This window comes from Crinia signifera, chromosome 1 (genome assembly GCF_055691185.1).
Source record: "Crinia signifera chromosome 1, ASM5569118v1, whole genome shotgun sequence".
NCBI classification, from domain to species: Eukaryota; Metazoa; Chordata; class Amphibia; order Anura; family Myobatrachidae; genus Crinia; species Crinia signifera.
Window position 1 is genome coordinate 364,490,127 of NC_139217.1, and position 17,519 is coordinate 364,507,645.

At 43.2% G+C, this 17,519-nt stretch overlaps 1 protein-coding gene across 4 annotated transcripts in view; it reads right to left on the minus strand.

Annotated features, from left to right (window-relative positions):
- ADGRD1 (adhesion G protein-coupled receptor D1) overlaps window positions 1-17,519 on the minus strand; it is a 417,296-nt gene that overhangs the window by 78,879 nt on the left and 320,898 nt on the right. For all 4 annotated transcript variants that reach the window (XM_083150233.1, XM_083150230.1, XM_083150227.1 and 1 more), the window contains one exon: window positions 10,646-10,799. In XM_083150233.1, coding sequence (XP_083006359.1) covers window positions 10,646-10,799 — 154 coding nt within the window. The remainder of the gene's footprint in view (window positions 1-10,645; window positions 10,800-17,519) is intronic.

Sequence of the window (17,519 nt, forward strand, 5' to 3'; positions counted from 1 at the left end):
TTTGAACCTAAATTCATGTATTGAAGAATCCTCATAAGGATGACTGCATCATACAATTGATGTAAAGACCCAGAAAATACAGGCAAAAGTCCCGAAATATGACAATGGTAGGCCACCCTTTTAACCAAACGTCATTAGTGTGGTCAAAAAGATCTCAACAGTGAAAATGCTAGCAATTTTTGGAAAGTATTCTTTGGCTTGCCTTAACTCCCACCCTAAACCACCTCTCCCGCAGCAGTAACTTTCGCCTTCGGCAGCCTAACGTTAACCTCATTCCCCTGCAGACAGATTACATATGTCCACTCAAAATCAGGCCCTAACTACTATATGCATTAACCATCTGAAAAACCATACAGGAATGATATTAAAGTATCAATTTCATAGAATCTACTTTTTCCTATTTATTTTATTTAAAAAGTATACTGATAAAATATGTCAAAACTAATTCAACGGCTTAGATGAGCACATAAGCTGACAGGTGAGTTGTGCTATCTCTTAACCTTTTCAAGATTAACATCACACTGCTAGATGAAACTCAGGCGTCAAAATGTAAAAGTAGATGACACCAGCTTAACCTTCCATAAATCACAATTACAACCTCTTCTGATCTCAGCTGGCTAAATATTTTATTACAATCTTATCAGCAGCCCTGGACCACCAATGATCATGCAAAGAATGCTGATCACTGTCAAGCATTGGAACGCGGGACCATTGTAGAAGAAATAGGATGCATTTGAACAGGAGCCTAGTGCGAGCTGTTTTATAAGGAGCGTTGCCTGGGAAACACTTGTCAAAGGAGCAATGATACAGGATACAGATTCTTTTATGAACTAGGGTCTATCTCTATCACTGCAATGTCTTGATTTGACTCTGTGGCTTTTTCCATATAGTATACAGTACCTGCCTGGAATGTCACACTTGACAGATACACATTATTTATACCCTAGAATCCTCTGCTGATCAAATATTCTGCACTTCTGCATGATATAGGAAGCAGGGGAATGAATCATGATCCAACTGCATCCGTTGTAGAAACAAATAAATTAGTAGAGAAAAAAAAACAAACCCATTTTATTGTGCATAAAGTAGATTTTTTAGCTATAACTTGTGCAACGATGACTATCCAACATACTCAAGTAATCTAATACATTTTGCCTACCACCATACTTGCCTAATTTTGAAAACTAGTTTCAGGGAGATTATAGTTGATAGCATAATTTTGCAAAGTGCTCCATTGAGGGGGCGTGTCATGCTCCACCCATAGTGCGTGTCTGCTTCCATATATGGAGAGATTGTGAAAAGACATTGTGAACGTGGCACCTAGAAGCGTGGGTGAGTACTACTACATCTGAGAGGAATCTTGTAAAATGACATATCTAAATGTAGATGAGCCCCAAAGCAGTTAGTAAGAGCTACTATACTTGCTAAAGTGCTGGGAAATGGTCTCTCTGTCTCTCATTCCTTTTTTCCCCAAAAATGTAACAGTGTAATGTGGGCTGGGTGAAATGAGGGAGATTGCTAGACTAATAAGGGAGAGAGGGAGATTGCTGGAGATTGCTGCTATATCAGAATGCAGGAGGGTAGGCAGCTACAGGGTAGGCAGCTATTCCCATTGCCTACCTATGCAATGGGAATTATTGAGTTATATTATGATTAATTTGTATATATTTTTATTTCTATTGAAATAACAGAAAAATATAATACAGACTACAACCTAACATTACAGTCCATACACATACAAATCTTCCGAATTATTCATATCTAACACCGTGTACCGCAGTACAATTCCTTTTCATACATAGACATACTGTATTTCCAGACTAAGAAACTAAGAGAAAACAAAAATCACTTCCTTATGATGAATGTTTCATCTTTTGCCTTTGAGAGAAAGAAAGGAGTTAAAATGTTCTTTCTAAGCACAAATATGTTTTTTAACGGCTTAACCAATTTATCAGTTCCAAAGTGATTTATGGGCCTCATAACTGGCCACAAGACCTCTGTGAGAGACACGAAATGCAATGCTTATTTATCGCTAAACAAATAGAAGCTCAAATATAAAAAAACATGAAATTTTAATATTCTCTCCATAAAAACTTCGCCCAAAGTTCTCCGCAAACTCTGCTTTATTAAAACTGCAGTGTCTGCAATGGATGTCCAAAGCCGGAAACCAGAAGAACAACCCTTCCATAGTAAGATTGGATTTTGTAGCCTCTATTTTTATTAATGGATCATTCGCTAGACTACAAAGCAAGAGAGATATTTCCTATGTAAGGTATTTTGTAGCATTACAGATGGCAGTTCAATAGTGATGAATGTGTTTCCTTATTTATTTACAGTTTCTTATATAGCATACCATCCAACAGTACCGAATTTGCCGGCAAATTAAACTTGTACTGAATGTACCTTTTTTTTAAAGAATTGACAGCCGGGCAGAGAAAGCTGTCTGTGCGCTACCCGGCTGGATGTAGTTTCTGCCGTATAGTCAAAGCAGCGGCAGCACAGCAGCAGCACCGTCGCTGTTACAAATTCTCCCTAGTCTGGACGGCCATGAGCCAATAGGAGCTCGCGGTCCGGCAGCCGCTCATGATTGGCTGCCGGACCGCAAGCTCCTATTGGCTTGCGGCCGTCCAGCGGGAGAATTGAAAATAGTGATGGACCAGCCTGCTGCCGCTGCTTTGACTTACAGCCAGGCAGCGGACAGACAGCGCTCTCTGCCCGGCTGTCATTTTTTTCAATTGTGTGCGTCCGGCGGCTCCCCCTTGGCAACAAGCAATCCCCCCCCCCGGTAACGAGCAATCCCCCCCCCTTTAAAATCAGCATTTAATTCCCCCTTGACAATGTGCAATGCACTCCCTCTTGGCGACAAGCCCCTGGAAACGGGCATGAAGCCCCCTTGGCATCATGATGTGTGCACAATGTGTAATGGGCATTATGGTGTGTGGCCTTATGTGTAATTGGCATTACAGCATTTACTAAAATGTGTGATGGGCATTACGATGTGTGGTATAATGTGTAATACCACGCCCCTTTTTGTGATGCCATGCCCCTTTCCATGAGACCACGCCCCATTTCTGAATGTGTACCGATTTCTGCCCTTCAGATGTTGGAGGGTATGATACAGCACAGCAGAATCCTAACATATTTAAATACCTACATTTAGGCCACACAAAGATTAGCTATTCGCACAGGATCCTCATCTATAGGAGGAGAAAGGGTGGACCCCCAATTAGTACAATGACTAATGGAATATCAATATGTTGTCGGGGGTGTGCTACCACTGGACATAGGGATTGGAGCATATACAGTAAAGAGAAAGTATGTCTGTGTGTGATGCACCTGCTTGAACTTACACGAATAAAATGTAACTTTTATTACTGATTTGTTTAAGAAAGCGAAATATAAAAACACACATACAACAAATACACACTGTGTTAAAAAACGGTGGCTCTCTGATCCTATATACCACATATCTTCAACCTGTGGCCCTCCAGATGTTGTGGAACTACATTTCCCAGCATGCCCTGACAGTTTTGGCATGCTCTTATAGGAAAAAATGTGGCAATGCATGTTGGAACATGTAGTTTCACAACATCTGGAGGGCCATAGGTTGAAGACCCATGCTATATACGGTACTAATTAACCATGAATACAAATACAGAAATAAGGGGCCGCAATATCTTTACAATGTAGTAAAATGTATCAGTGTAATGTCACTGTATGTTTGGCCATGTTCCCTATATAGAGGCGCACTGCATAGTTATCCTCAATCAGATGGGATATGTTGATTGACAGATAGTACTGGAAGTCTCAATAAATGATGAGTGAAGTCTGCCTGGACTGCTGTGTTTCACAAACTGTAATCCTAACAAGTGTCGACAATGAAGTCGTCACTTTAGGAATGTCGACTCTCAAACGAATATGTAGAGGCTGGTGATTGTTATAGTGCGTTAAATAAATATGCGCCTGTCACCAATAAGCCTTGTTTGGGGTGACAAACCAAGGTGTAGACTGTCAATACTAATTTGCAGATTGCTCGGAACACCTAAAGAAATAACTGATAATATCCAACAGCCTCACGGTTCTTGCTCGATCTCTCAATTACCCAGGGAAACGGGAATACTGTGGAGATAAGTAATATAGTGGTGTAGTGGCCACTCATGGGAATGAACCGAATTTCATTCTTGTGAGGTATGGTAAAATCTGGAGGTCAGCTGTTGGTGGATACAGTAAGTGTGATATCGACACTATGTGTCAACAGTAGTTGGCAGGCAGACATATAATTGTGGTGTTTTTTATCCTGAGCCCCGTTAGAGTAATGTGATTTATACACAGTTGATTTTATTGGCATCAAGACAAATACACCATATATTGAGCTCCAGCGGCAGGTAATGTGATGTGCCGTGATTGGCAAGGTCTCTGTCCAGGCTGGCTCACATATAAATAAACATATCTCCAATGCTATGTAAGGGGGGTATTTCAAATGCTCTCGTGTTAGCAATTGGAGTATCAGTGGTATAATGCCCCGTACACCAATAATAGATGTCAGAGGGGTGAAGTAATACTTTTACTGTGATACCCCCAGCGTGAGCTGCTGCCTAGTGACTCGAGAGATTCACTGCCGCTGCACAGTGACAGACGTGAGGCTGTCCTCACACTATCTGCCTGTGCACGTCTAGTAGGGATTTCTGTATTAAAAGGTACATAAATCAAAAAACATCCTAGTCAAAGTATAGGTCAGAGAGCGACACCGCTAGCCCTGTCGCTCTCTGACCTATACTTTGACTAGGATGTTTTTTGATTTATGTACCTTTTAATACAGAAATCCCTACTAGACGTGCACAGGCAGATAGTGTGAGGACAGCCTCACGTCTGTCACTGTGCAGCGGCAGTGAATCTCTCGAGTCACTAGGCAGCAGCTCACGCTGGGGGTATCACAGTAAAAGTATTACTTCACCCCTCTGACATCTATTATTGGTGTACGGGGCATTATACCACTGATACTCCAATTGCTAACACGAGAGCATTTGAAATACCCCCCTTACATAGCATTGGAGATATGTTTATTTATATGTGAGCCAGCCTGGACAGAGACCTTGCCAATCACGGCACATCACATTACCTGCCGCTGGAGCTCAATATATGGTGTATTTGTCTTGATGCCAATAAAATCAACTGTGTATAAATCACATTACTCTAACGGGGCTCAGGATAAAAAACACCACAATTATAGGTCTGCCTGCCAACTACTGTTGACACATAGTGTCGATATCACACTTACTGTATCCACCAACAGCTGACCTCCAGATTTTACCATACCTCACAAGAATGAAATTCGGTTCATTCCCATGAGTGGCCACTACACCACTATATTACTTATCTCCACAGTATTCCCGTTTCCCTGGGTAATTGAAAGATCGAGCAAGAACCGTGAGGCTGTTGGATATTATCAGTTATTTCTTTAGGTGTTTCGAGCAATCTGCAAATTAGTATTGACAGTCTACACCTTGGTTTGTCACCCCAAACAAGGCTTATTGGTGACAGGCGCATATTTATTTAACGCACTATAACAATCACCAGCCTCTACATATTCGTTTGAGAGTCGACATTCCTAAAGTGACGACTTCATTGTCGACACTTGTTAGGATTACAGTTTGTGAAACACAGCAGTCCAGGCAGACTTCACTCATCATTTATTGAGACTTCCAGTACTATCTGTCAATCAACATATCCCATCTGATTGAGGATAACTATACAGTGCGCCTCTATATAGGGAACATGGCCAAACATACAGTGACATTACACTGATACATTTTACTACATTGTAAAGATATTGCGGCCCCTTATTTCTGTATTTGTATTCATGGTTAATTACTACATTTAGGCCATAAAACAAACATGGCACTTCCTTAAAAAAAAAAAATTCTCCATCTACTGCTATTTGTGAAATATAGGAATTTGTTTAAATCAGATATTCATGTTATAAAGGTCACAAAGTCATTGATCAGTGAAGGGGATTTGATTCAAAACTGTAAAGTTACTATGAATTAGACATGTGTTGCAGTGATTATGTGAAGCAAGGTCATCAAGAGCTCCGACAGACCCTGTCACTGGAGAAGTGGACAAATAGAGAAATGGACTTCCACAGTGATTGTTTAATGGAGAACGATAAATTATATAAATGATTAAAAACTGCATGTTCTGTTTTGCCATGTAAAGCAGGGGTGGGGAACCTTTTTTGTGCCAAGGGCCGTTTGTATGGGGAAAATATCCTTCGGGAGCCATATGTAAAAATATCTCTTACAAATTGTCCTGCTGCAGCCGTCCCACGCTCCGGCGGCTGCCACTGAATAGGGCTGACAGTCTCCGGCTGCTGTTGATGAAGAGGAATCTCACGAGAACTACCGACCTCTCGTGAGAATTCCCCTGTACTTGACTCCCAGCAAAGCCACCAGACGGGTTGGCGGGCCACTCAGACCGGCAACGGGGAATGCATACGGCCTGAGGTTCCCCATCCCTGATGTAAAGCATCAAGCAGTGAGAGCAATACAAATATTAAATAAAAAGATTAAATATAGGGCACCCAAAAATCACATTCCTTACTTTTATTTTCTTTTATATTTGGAAAACTTTCTACAACACGTTTTCTGATTATATATTTTAAAACTTCCATCAGATACAACCAATAGCTTGCCAGAGCCATCAGTACATGAAGAGTTGAAGCATACATTTTCCCGCACAGAGGTCCCATTGCATACAGTAATGTGAATTTTGTCTTTCTCATTTCCCGTACCAGAAAATATCAGCGCCTTATATGGATAACCTCCACACAAATAACACTGTCTTACTGAGGACCTGAACTAAAGGTTACAGCTGAGATTAAAACACCAGAAGGATAAGAAAATAAAAGGTCAGCCAGTAATATCTAAATTGGATAGCAGAAGAAATGCATAGAAATTAGAGGCATTATCAAAATGACTTGCAATATAATAGTGACTTTAAAGTCTTCCAATTATGATTGCACAGGGTATGTGTTATTTTTATAATTAGGTTTGATATAGCTTTAGAATTGGGTCAGGTAAAATACAATACTCATTTTAAGCCATTTGTAAAATTATGCGCAATTAAATACAGATTTTTAGTCTTTTTGGTATTGTACTTTAAATAAAACTAAAAAAAACACACTTAAAAAGACTCATTCTTGCAAAAAAAAAAAGAAATTTCATGTATAGTTCATGATCAGATTTTAAATTGGTGTCAGATCCGGCTTTGCAGATATTAAAGGGAAAAAAACGAGATCTGAGAGTAAGACACATTACTATGCTCCGCTGCAATAAGGAAGACATAAATGAGAATGGTGGCTTCTATGAAAAGGTTAATGATATGAAAGATAGGCAGGTTAGCTGCAGATAAGTTAGTGATGACAGTCTGTAAATTCAACAAACAATAGCAGGCGCAGCTATCTCCTTATTCCTGCTGGAGTGATCTCTTCATCTATGACCTCATCGACTTTCTAGTCCCTCCAAGATGATTGACATTTCACTTATTGAGTACAGTTAAAGTTAACAGGTTTAGCCCCTGAAATATCGGCTGACGGAGCACTAATTTATCTATCATACGCCTCTGGTCCTTTATAATTTTAGAATAAATCTTATATTAACCATCATAGTGATCTAGTGAACCTATAACCACAAGAAACAATTATAGTTCTGTGAATGGCTGTACATGTAAATTGTATTACTATTATAATCATATGAATGAAAAATTATTGCAGATATTAATGCTCACCTGTGAAAACAAGAAATTCTAATGCTGGATACGGTCCAATGGGAGGAGTCATGCACAAGTTTTATGCAGAATGAATGAAGGGGTGGAGTATCTTCATTGAGGTGGTGCAATATGCATAGTTTTTTATGGGCAATGGTAGAAGATGTGACTAAATAGCATTTTAAAAACATGGAATGCAGAGCAAAAATACTAGGGTCAAGTCTGCTGATTTATTTATGTAGCCCCAATACACCATGCAGTGCAAGATGTCTGGCATGAGCAAGCTGCCTGGTCTTGTGTAACTCTGCTGACGTCAGGCATCCTTTTTGATGTTGAAAATGTGCCTATGCCGATTAGTTTTATATACTGTATAACAATTGTATATTGTATTGTGTGTGACTGAGTCTGTATACCAAGCAGAACAAAATGTGTAGCTGTCACAGGCAGCCCCTCCAGAAAGGACACCCCCCGGACCCGACACTACAAGCTCCGGACTGCAGATTTTGATGTCTGGTAGCTTGTCTGGGTCCGGTTTTTACCCATACTCGGGTCCTCCTGTCTCCGTTCAGCATGCAGGGAGGAAGGGACAGTCAACAAACTTGTTGTCACTTTACAAGTGTAATCAAACACTGCTGATAGTGATTACACTTGCATAGTGGCAAGCAGTTTGCAGAGGGTCCCTTAATCCTAGCGACTCCTGTGACCCTGCAGACAGAGAGAATGCAGTATGGTTCCAGCTGCAGCATCCAGCATGGTAACTTACTATAATAGGTGTAATGGTCAGTGTGTTTCCAGCTGCAGCATCCATGGTAACTTGCAATTATGTGTGCACTAGTCAGTGTGGACCCTACACTGTATTTGTCATCCACCTGGTAACATTCATACATCCATCTGACAGTATATAGTAGAGAAGGCCTGTCTGTGTGAGCTTGTTGTACAATTTGTGTTATGTGAACAGTGGGCATTATTGTTTGAAATAAATATATACTGTGGGCTATACTCTCTGGTAAAAAATAAAAGGGGCATTGCACTTTAGCATAATATTAACTGTGGGTGGGATACACACAGATGACCGGCGGTCCGGATGCTGGCAGACAGAATACTGGGGCCCATAGGAGGGAATCCCAACAGGGTTCAGGTAAACATACTACCCGATGTGACTTCTCCAAGGGGAAAAATCGAACAAATTCCCCCTTGAACTATATATATTACATGCATTCCATTTGTATGTTATATATTGCATGTGATCCCAGCGAGTGCTGCCAGAGGCTGCCTGATCCACAGATCCTACGTGGAGCAGTTGCAATCTAAGGGCCCTAATTTGATGCACATGGGACCACGGATTGGAGTGGATCCAAAACCCTTGCAATTTACCCTATTTCTCATCCAATGTGTCAGTATCAGGCAAAATTGCAGTGGTGTATGGCCAACTTAACTCCCTGCTAGTGCCTAACCCTAACTCAACCCTAACCCTTATGTTAGTTCTACCTAGGCTAGGGAAGCCCGCAGCAGGGATTATGGTGCTAGTGTTCTCATCAATGTCGGCATTTAGGCGCCGGTGTTCTTATGGTAGTCAATACGCTGGCATCGGTATTGTGGCTGACCGCATCCCATCTGCCGGGATGCGAAACGCACCACATGTGTTTCAACGTGCAATCAGTATCTCAGGCCCCAAAATGTCGGTACTTATTTCCTAGCACGGCGCCCATCACATAACATCGCATGCCTTAATTAGTGGTATGCGATGGGACCCGATTTTCGGGTCCTAAGAGCCGCACTGTACAATTTTAAAATCGTATTGCATCGCATGGCATTAAAATGGCATGCGATGCGATCAAAACGATGATTTAATGGTACATGCACCCTGATGGGTGATTAGTATGTTATATGCACCCACATTGTTAACGCCACTGCCACTATTAACGCCAACCTGAAGCCTGGTGAATGCAGCAAGCCTGCGAGGGGCAGCGGTATGCGTCCTCCGACCTTTTGATACCCCCACTATCCAGGTTGGCGTGGAGTTGATTTTATATAGTGTGGCAAGCACAGGGAGCCACCGAGCCCGAAGCGTGGCGAGCACAGCGAGCCCTACAAGGGCCCGTGGAATACATGTGAAGTTATAGGCGTCCCCTTGCGGGGCTCGCTGCGCTCGCCACGCTTCGGGCTCGGTGGCTCGCTGCGCTCGCCACACTATCTAAGATCAACTCCACGCCGACGTGGATAGTGGGGGTATGAAAAGGTTGGAGGATGCGTACCAGCACCCCTCGCAGGCTCGCTGCGCTCACCACACTTCGGGTTGGCATTAATAGTGGCAGTGGCGTTAACAATGGGGGTGCATATAACATACTAATCACCCATCAGGGTGCCTGTACAATTAAATCATCATTTTGATCGCATCGATCGCATCACATGCGATCTGGTCGCATGCGATGCGATCGATGCGATCAAAACGATGTAATAAGATTAAAATTGTGGGCGCCGTGCTAGGAAACAAGTAACAAAATTTCTGTTGCCGGCCCTGTGTATAGATTCAGAGACAGTCGTCGACAGATACACAACTGTCATATATCAAATCAGCATCGTCTCCTCCTGTATATTAGTTGCATTGTCATTAAGATGAATTTTCAACAAATATGAAGCTAGAAGATTCTCATGTGACCAGGTGCGCCATGAGGGCTGTTTCGCATTACTGCAGCAAAGTTGTATTAGGACACATTTGTATTATGATGCACACAATAACATGATGATGCACACAATAACATGGCCCACTATTACAGCTTTTCTGCTGTAATACTGTATATCTCAGTTTATCCAATGATATTTATCATATGTAAATTGTTGAAACACATTGTAGGTTTTAAAACAGACATTGTGCACATACCCCATCCAATTCCATAGTAGTATAAGTGCTTGCTCTCTTCTGAACCAAACACTTTGATCACCATACTGTAGAGGTGCAGTCCTTCCACCAACATCCACGCAAAGGCACTTAGGAAGAAGAAGTGCAACAGGATCGCTATGATTTTGCAGGGCAACTGCAAGAAAAAACATGGAAGAACATAGGCCTTAGTTTGGAATGGCAGAAATAATGCTTCCCCACTGCCTCTATTGGGTTTATTTTGTATGCATAAAACCTTTAATAGGCTAGAAAAATACATTTTAGGTATTTAATACATTTATTTTATGTATTACTAGAATGTTCTCTGTAAACATCTGTAACTACCAGTGCCAGACTGGGACATAAAGGGTCCATGGGGGAATACAGCGGAGAAGCCATCCACTACAAAAGGCTTGACTAACTATTGGAGAGTATAGGAGGAGAGCAAAGTAAACTCTTTTTGTCAGAGCACTCCTCCTATCTAAGGAAGGAAGTTAGAACCTCTTCCACACCTACTGACTTGACAGGTGCACAGGTGCACTCATTGCTCACTGACACATTTTAAAAGATCACAGGTGGAACTAATCAGAATCAGAATCATCTTTATTGGCCAGGTATACTTGCGTATGCTTGGAATTTTTTGTGGTAACAGTGCAGCATCAATCAGGGAACACAAAGGGTGTGGGAAGAGAGGCATAAACATACATCACATACATTTCACATGTATCTAGAAAAGTTCGAGTTAGTATTTGGTATGTTCAATACGGTTTAGTTGGTGGACAGCTATTGGGAAGAAGCCTTTTGTAGTTCTTGTCGTCTTTGCTGGGATGGACCTAAAACGTCTGCCTGACGGAAGGGGTTCAAACAGGTTGTGGCCAGGGTGTAGCTTGTCCGCCAAGATCTTTCCTGCACGCTTATTGACCCTGGCTAGGTATAGTTCTTGAACAGTGGGGAGCTCCGCCCCAATGATCTTTTCTGCCATCCTCACCACTCTTTGCAACTTTCGTCTGTCATTCTCGTTTGCTCCTCCAAACCAGATTGTGATCGAGGAGCAAAGGACAGACTCTACTATGGCAGTGTAGAAGATGAGCAGCAGCTCCTGCGGGATGTTGAATTTCTTGAGTTGCCTCAGGAAGAACAACCGCTGCTGAGCCTTCTTGACAGTTGTAATGATGTTGGGACCCCATTTGAGGTCGCAGGAAATCTTTGTTCCTAGGAATTTGAAGGAGTCGACCCTCGACACTACTCTGTCAGATATTATGAGTGGGTTCATGGCATTTGGTTTCCTTCTGAAGTCCACCACCATCTCCACCGTTTTGAGGGGGTTGAGGTCAAGGTTGTTTCCGCTACACCATTTAGTTAGCCGATCCACCTCCCGTCTGTATGCCGACTCGTTTCCATCCATGATTAGGCCGATAACCGTTGTGTCGTCTGCAAATTTTATAATTTTTACTGACTGTTCTGCTGAGGTGCAGTCGTTTGTGTAGAGGGAGAAGAGCAGGGGGGAGAGGACACATCCTTGAGGGGCACCGGTGCTAATTGTGCATGTGTTTGAAATGAATGCGCCTGCTTTCACCGCCTGTTTCCTTTCAGTCAGGAAGTCAGTGATCCAGGAGCATGTAGGTTCTGGGACTCCTAGTGAACGGAGTTTTGGCTCCAGGATGTGAGGGATGATAGTGTTGAATGCCGAGCTGAAATCAACAAATAGTATCCTTGCATAGGTGCCTGGACTGTCCAGGTGCTGTAGAATGTGGTGCAGCCCTAGGTTGACTGCATCCTCGACACTTCTGTTTGCTCGGTAGGCAAACTGCAGGGGGTCGAGGTGAGCATTTGTAACAACTCTCAGGTGGTTCAGCACCATACGTTCAAGCACTTTCATGACCACTGATGTTAGTGCAATCGGCCTGTAGTCATTGAGGTCTTTCGCAGTTGAGCTCTTGGGAACCGGGACGATAATTGAGGCTTTGAAGCAGGTGGGGACCTTGCACATTTCTAGTGAAGTGTTGAAAATCCTGGTAAAGATAGGGGCGAGCTGTGTTGCACAGGTCTTGAGGGCAGATGGAGACACTCCGTCTGGGCCTCCAGCTTTCCTAGGGTTGACCCTCTTGAACATTCCTTCTACCTCTGTTTGGTCCACCTGGAGAGTCTGAGGGTGGCAGTTTTGGAAGGAGGGTGGGCAAGCCATTTTGCCCCGGTCAGGGGTAGGACTGATGCAGGTAGCTTCCTTCTCGAACCTGCAGTAGAAATCGTTCAGCTCGTTCACTAGTTTCTGGTGCATGGTGGAGGGGGTTCGAGAGATCTTGTAGTTGGTTATAGCTTGCATGCCTCTCCAAGCTGACGCGGGGTCGTTGGTTGACAGGTTGTTCGCCAGCTTGTCTGAGAATCTTTTTTTTGCCAGCTTGATTTCCCATGTTAGGGAGTTCCTGGCCTGTTTGTACAGGACAATATCACCACTGCGATAGGCTTCTTCCTTTGCCCGACGGAGCTTCCTGAGTTGACCGCTGAACCATGGCTTGTTGTTGTTGAAGGTGCGTGCTGTTTTGATTGGCACGCACAGGTCCTCGCAGAAACTGATGTAGGCTGTCACTGTGTCAGTCAGATCGTCTAGGTTTGTAGCGGAGGATTCAAAGACTCCCCAGTCTGTGCATTCGAGACAGGCCTGAAGCTTCATTTTTGCCTCGTTTGTCCAGCTTTTGACTGATCTGACCACTGGTTTAGCTGACCTTAGCTTCTGGGTGTAAGTTGGTAGAAGGTGGACTATGCAATGGTCAGAGAGGCCCAGAGCTGCCCGGGGGATAGCCCGGTAAGTGGACTTGATAGTGGTGTAGCAGTGGTCTAAGGTACGTCCTTCCCTGGTGTGGCATCTAACTTGCTGTCTGTACTTCGGTAGCTCTTGGGACAGGTTGGCACTGTTGAAGTCGCCCATCACTATAAGCAGTGCTTCCGGATGTTTGAGTTCTGTGTCTGTTATCCTGGTGGCCAGTTGGAGTTGGGCTTCTTTCGCATTTCCTTGGGGAGGTATATACACCCCCACCAGGACTATTGAGGCAAATTCCCGGGGGGAGTAGAATGGGTTGCATTTAATGATGAGTGTCTCTAATTGAGGGCTGCTTGATTTACTCAGAGTTTTTACGTCGGTGCACCACCCTTCATTTATGAAGAAGCAGATACCTCCTCCCTTGGTTTTTCCGGTGAGCTCCTTGTCGCGGTCAGCCCTGAGGAGACTGTAGCCTGGCAGCATCACCGAGGAGTCGGCAATGAGTTCATCTAGCCATGTCTCAGTAAAGCATAGGATAGATGAGCCAGCAGTGCCTGATCTTGCATCATTTATGAGCAGGGACAGCTCATCCATCTTGTTTACAAGGGATCGGATGTTCGAGAGTAGGATAGCTGGGAGTGCAGATCTGTGACCTCTGCGTCTCCACTTAACTAGGGCCCCAGCACGGCGGCCCCTCTTGCGAGTCCTGAGCCTCACATATCTTCCTGTCAGTCTAGCTGTTAGGTGGGGGGCCCCTCCAGGCCACTTGGCGGTGGTAGGGGCATGTCTGTTCCTACTGGAGGGAGCCAGCGGCCTGGCTGGGTTTGCCCTCATTGTTGTCAGGGGCTCAGTTCTGGCTATCTTCTCAGGTGGGCACTGAGTCACACCACTTCCTTTTTGGGCCCCCATAAGTAGGCCCTGGGGGTTTACTTTTCTGCTACCTCTGTGAATGGTTCTCCATGGTCGCCGGTCCACTCTCCAGCAACTGCCATTCAACTTTGCTGCATCCTTTCTGCACAGGGCAGCATGGACTGTGAGGGCTGCCGATCTGCCCACGTCCCGCTCCGTCAGGCTCATATGGGTGGTCTGCACCAGGGGTGAGCTCCATTTCAGAAGGGCTTCTCTGCTGTGCTTGGTTACCACACTTGGCAGGGTCATCACACTCGAGGACAAGGACAGGGGGAGACAAGGGGAGACATGTAGTTTGGTTGAGCTGCACAGCTCCGAGGCAGCCTTCTGCGGCGCCATATTTGTGGTATCCAGTATGATGAAAACACTTTTACTCAAGTCTGTGAGTGCTCCAGGTTATTGCTGTGTTTGGTTGCTTCTTTCTTGTACAAAGATGTATTTTGGACAGATATTCATTAAATAAACTACAAGTAACTTTCCTTTTCAGTTGCTAATTTAGTGATTTAGTCACACAAGTTATTCAGGAACAAAGCAGGCTTGTAGAAAGGTGTTAGAAGCCATTCCCCATGTAGGTGTGAAATCCCAGTGTGAGGCTTTTGAAGTGTATATTCTTTGTATAGATAACATGTCTCTTGGGAATAAACTGGGGCCCTGTGTGATTGTTGAATCCAGGGGCTGGGGATATTGTATTTTAGATTCTTTTAGGGGAATCTAAGAGAATCTTTTCTGAACAGAGAAATATATGTAACTGGACGGGAAGCATAGGTAACTGATGTCAATGGGGACCTTGATAGAGATAGTTAGTTTTTCCAGTACCTTGTTCAGTGATGTTCCCTGAGGATGTAAAGCCAGTCCTAGCAGAAGGGGCAGAGGTTTAAATCCAATCCAGTGTGCATCTCAGTGCAGGAGTGCAATCCGTTTGTTCTGAAGAGACATCCATGTAGTGGAGTACAAGTTAAAGGTAAGTCCTTGGATATTTTTGGTGATTCTGAAGTCAGCTGTGTAGAATTTAAGCTGTTTTGTAGAGACCTTCAGGAGCATGTAAAGTGTGAGGCAGCCATCTTGGGGGCCTTTTCACCTGTGATTCTGTGTGGAGACCTGGAAAATGTGCACTGTGTGAGGGTCCTGAGGACCGAGTTTGAGAACCATGCTTGGCCATTGGATTGTTACATGCAGTAAGGATGCTGGAGGAACTGGCAAATGGTGCGTACAAGTATAGTGTGCTATATGTATATTACATCACTGAACTGCATCCACAATTACATTTTTAAGTTTGGGTTGCAAAAAAATCTTGCTAGCACAGAAGAAGTTAAAAATACTGGTTACAGCTCCTCTAACCTAATACAGAAACATTATTATATCTCTGCTTCTTTTTTCCATGCAACATTCACAATAAAACATTTCAAATTAAAAGTAGTCCTGTTATATTCAGAAGCAAATTTCTGGGGTATATGATATCAGAATTTGGTGCAGGAAATGTTTACACTTGCTACAAATATTTTTTGTATTGTTGGTTTCACAGCTTTTGTTTACGTGACAACCTTTTTGGTAGAGTATCGCATTTTCCGTAAAGGTGCCCATACACGTTGCGATATGTGTGCTGTGCGTTTTGAACTTCATTTGTGCAATATTTACTGTACTGTGCGGGTGCGGTGCGATTTTAGCCTCTTTTTTATTTTATTTTTATTTGGTACTTATGTAGTATCTGGGCGTCCGATTTAGAAATCGGATCGCATCGCATCGCATGCGACCAAATCGTATGCGATGCGATGGTCAAGATTTTTCCATAGGATTCAATGTTAAAATGGTCTGAGTCCATTTTAACATAGAATTCAATGGGAAAAAGGGGTCCTTTTCCTTTCCCCACTATCCAAGTGGGCATGGAGTTGGATATAAACCTGTGGCGAGCGTAGTGAGCCACCGAGCCCGAAGCGTGGCGAGCGTAGCGAGCCCCGCGAGGGGACACAGAATACTTTTTAAGAAATATGCGTCCCCTCGCGGGGCTCGCTTCGCTCGCCACTCTTCAGGCTCGGTGGCTCGCTGCGCTCGCCACGCTATATAAAATCAACTCTATGCCCACTTGGATAGTGGGGAAATTAACAGGACCTTCTTAACATTGAATCCTATGCAAAATCGCATCGAATCGCATCGCATCGCATCTGATCGTATGCCTTAAGGTAAGGCATACAATCACAAAATCGGACGCCCAGATACTACATAAGTACCTTTTATTTTATAGTTACCTAATGGACATCGCATCGCATGTACTACAAAACTGATGCGATGTAGCACAAAAAGTACTGCCTGCAGATACTTTTTGTACTATACAATATTGTACCCGTGGAATGCGCATCGCATCCCCGCAGGTACACGCTGCGATTTTAACCGATGCAATGCATTTTGAACTTTAAAAGTTCAAAACGCATGTTAAAATCGCAACGTGTATGGGCTCCCTAAGTTATATTTTGCACTGCGTATTATTGTAGCATGACCATGAGTCCTGTTTTTGCTTTTGTGTTTAAAAAACAAATAAAAAATAAATAAATAACCTTTACAAAGAAAATTAGTTTTTTTTCCCTTCAATGTCTTTTATTCAAGAATGTTTTGTTTTGAGTTATATGATGATGGATTTGGAGAATTTGCTCAAAGAAATAGGAGGAGATTACTAAAGAGTACTCTGGATTTCCTTCAGTAAGGTACCAAGAAAACCTGCCTACAACATACTGTAGGTTCATCTGTGCCAGGAATATTTCTGGGATCTTGACTTGCCAGTGGCATTATTAAACTCTCTATCTGGATTATTCATTGTGAGGTACACAGGGTGCACCAAGATGTTGCTGTACCAAAAAGTGGTCACTAGATTCCTCTCATTATACGCAATTTATTGGCAAAGATCTCCTTGCACAGGCTAAAAACAGATGACTATTTATAAAATAAAGACAATAAAAGTAATGGACAAAACTATGGGCCTTATTCTAGTTTACTCTTAGAGGAAAATTCCTTCTCAAATGGACAAAACCATGTGCACTGCAGGTGGGGCAGATGTAACTTGTGCAGAGAGAGTTAGATTTGGGTGGGGTTTTTCTTCAAAGTGAGATCTATATTGCAGTGTAAAAATAAAGCAGTCAGCATTTTCCCTGCACAGAAACAAAGTAACTCACCCAAATCTAAATCTCTCTGCACATGTTACATCTGCCCCCCCCCCTGCAG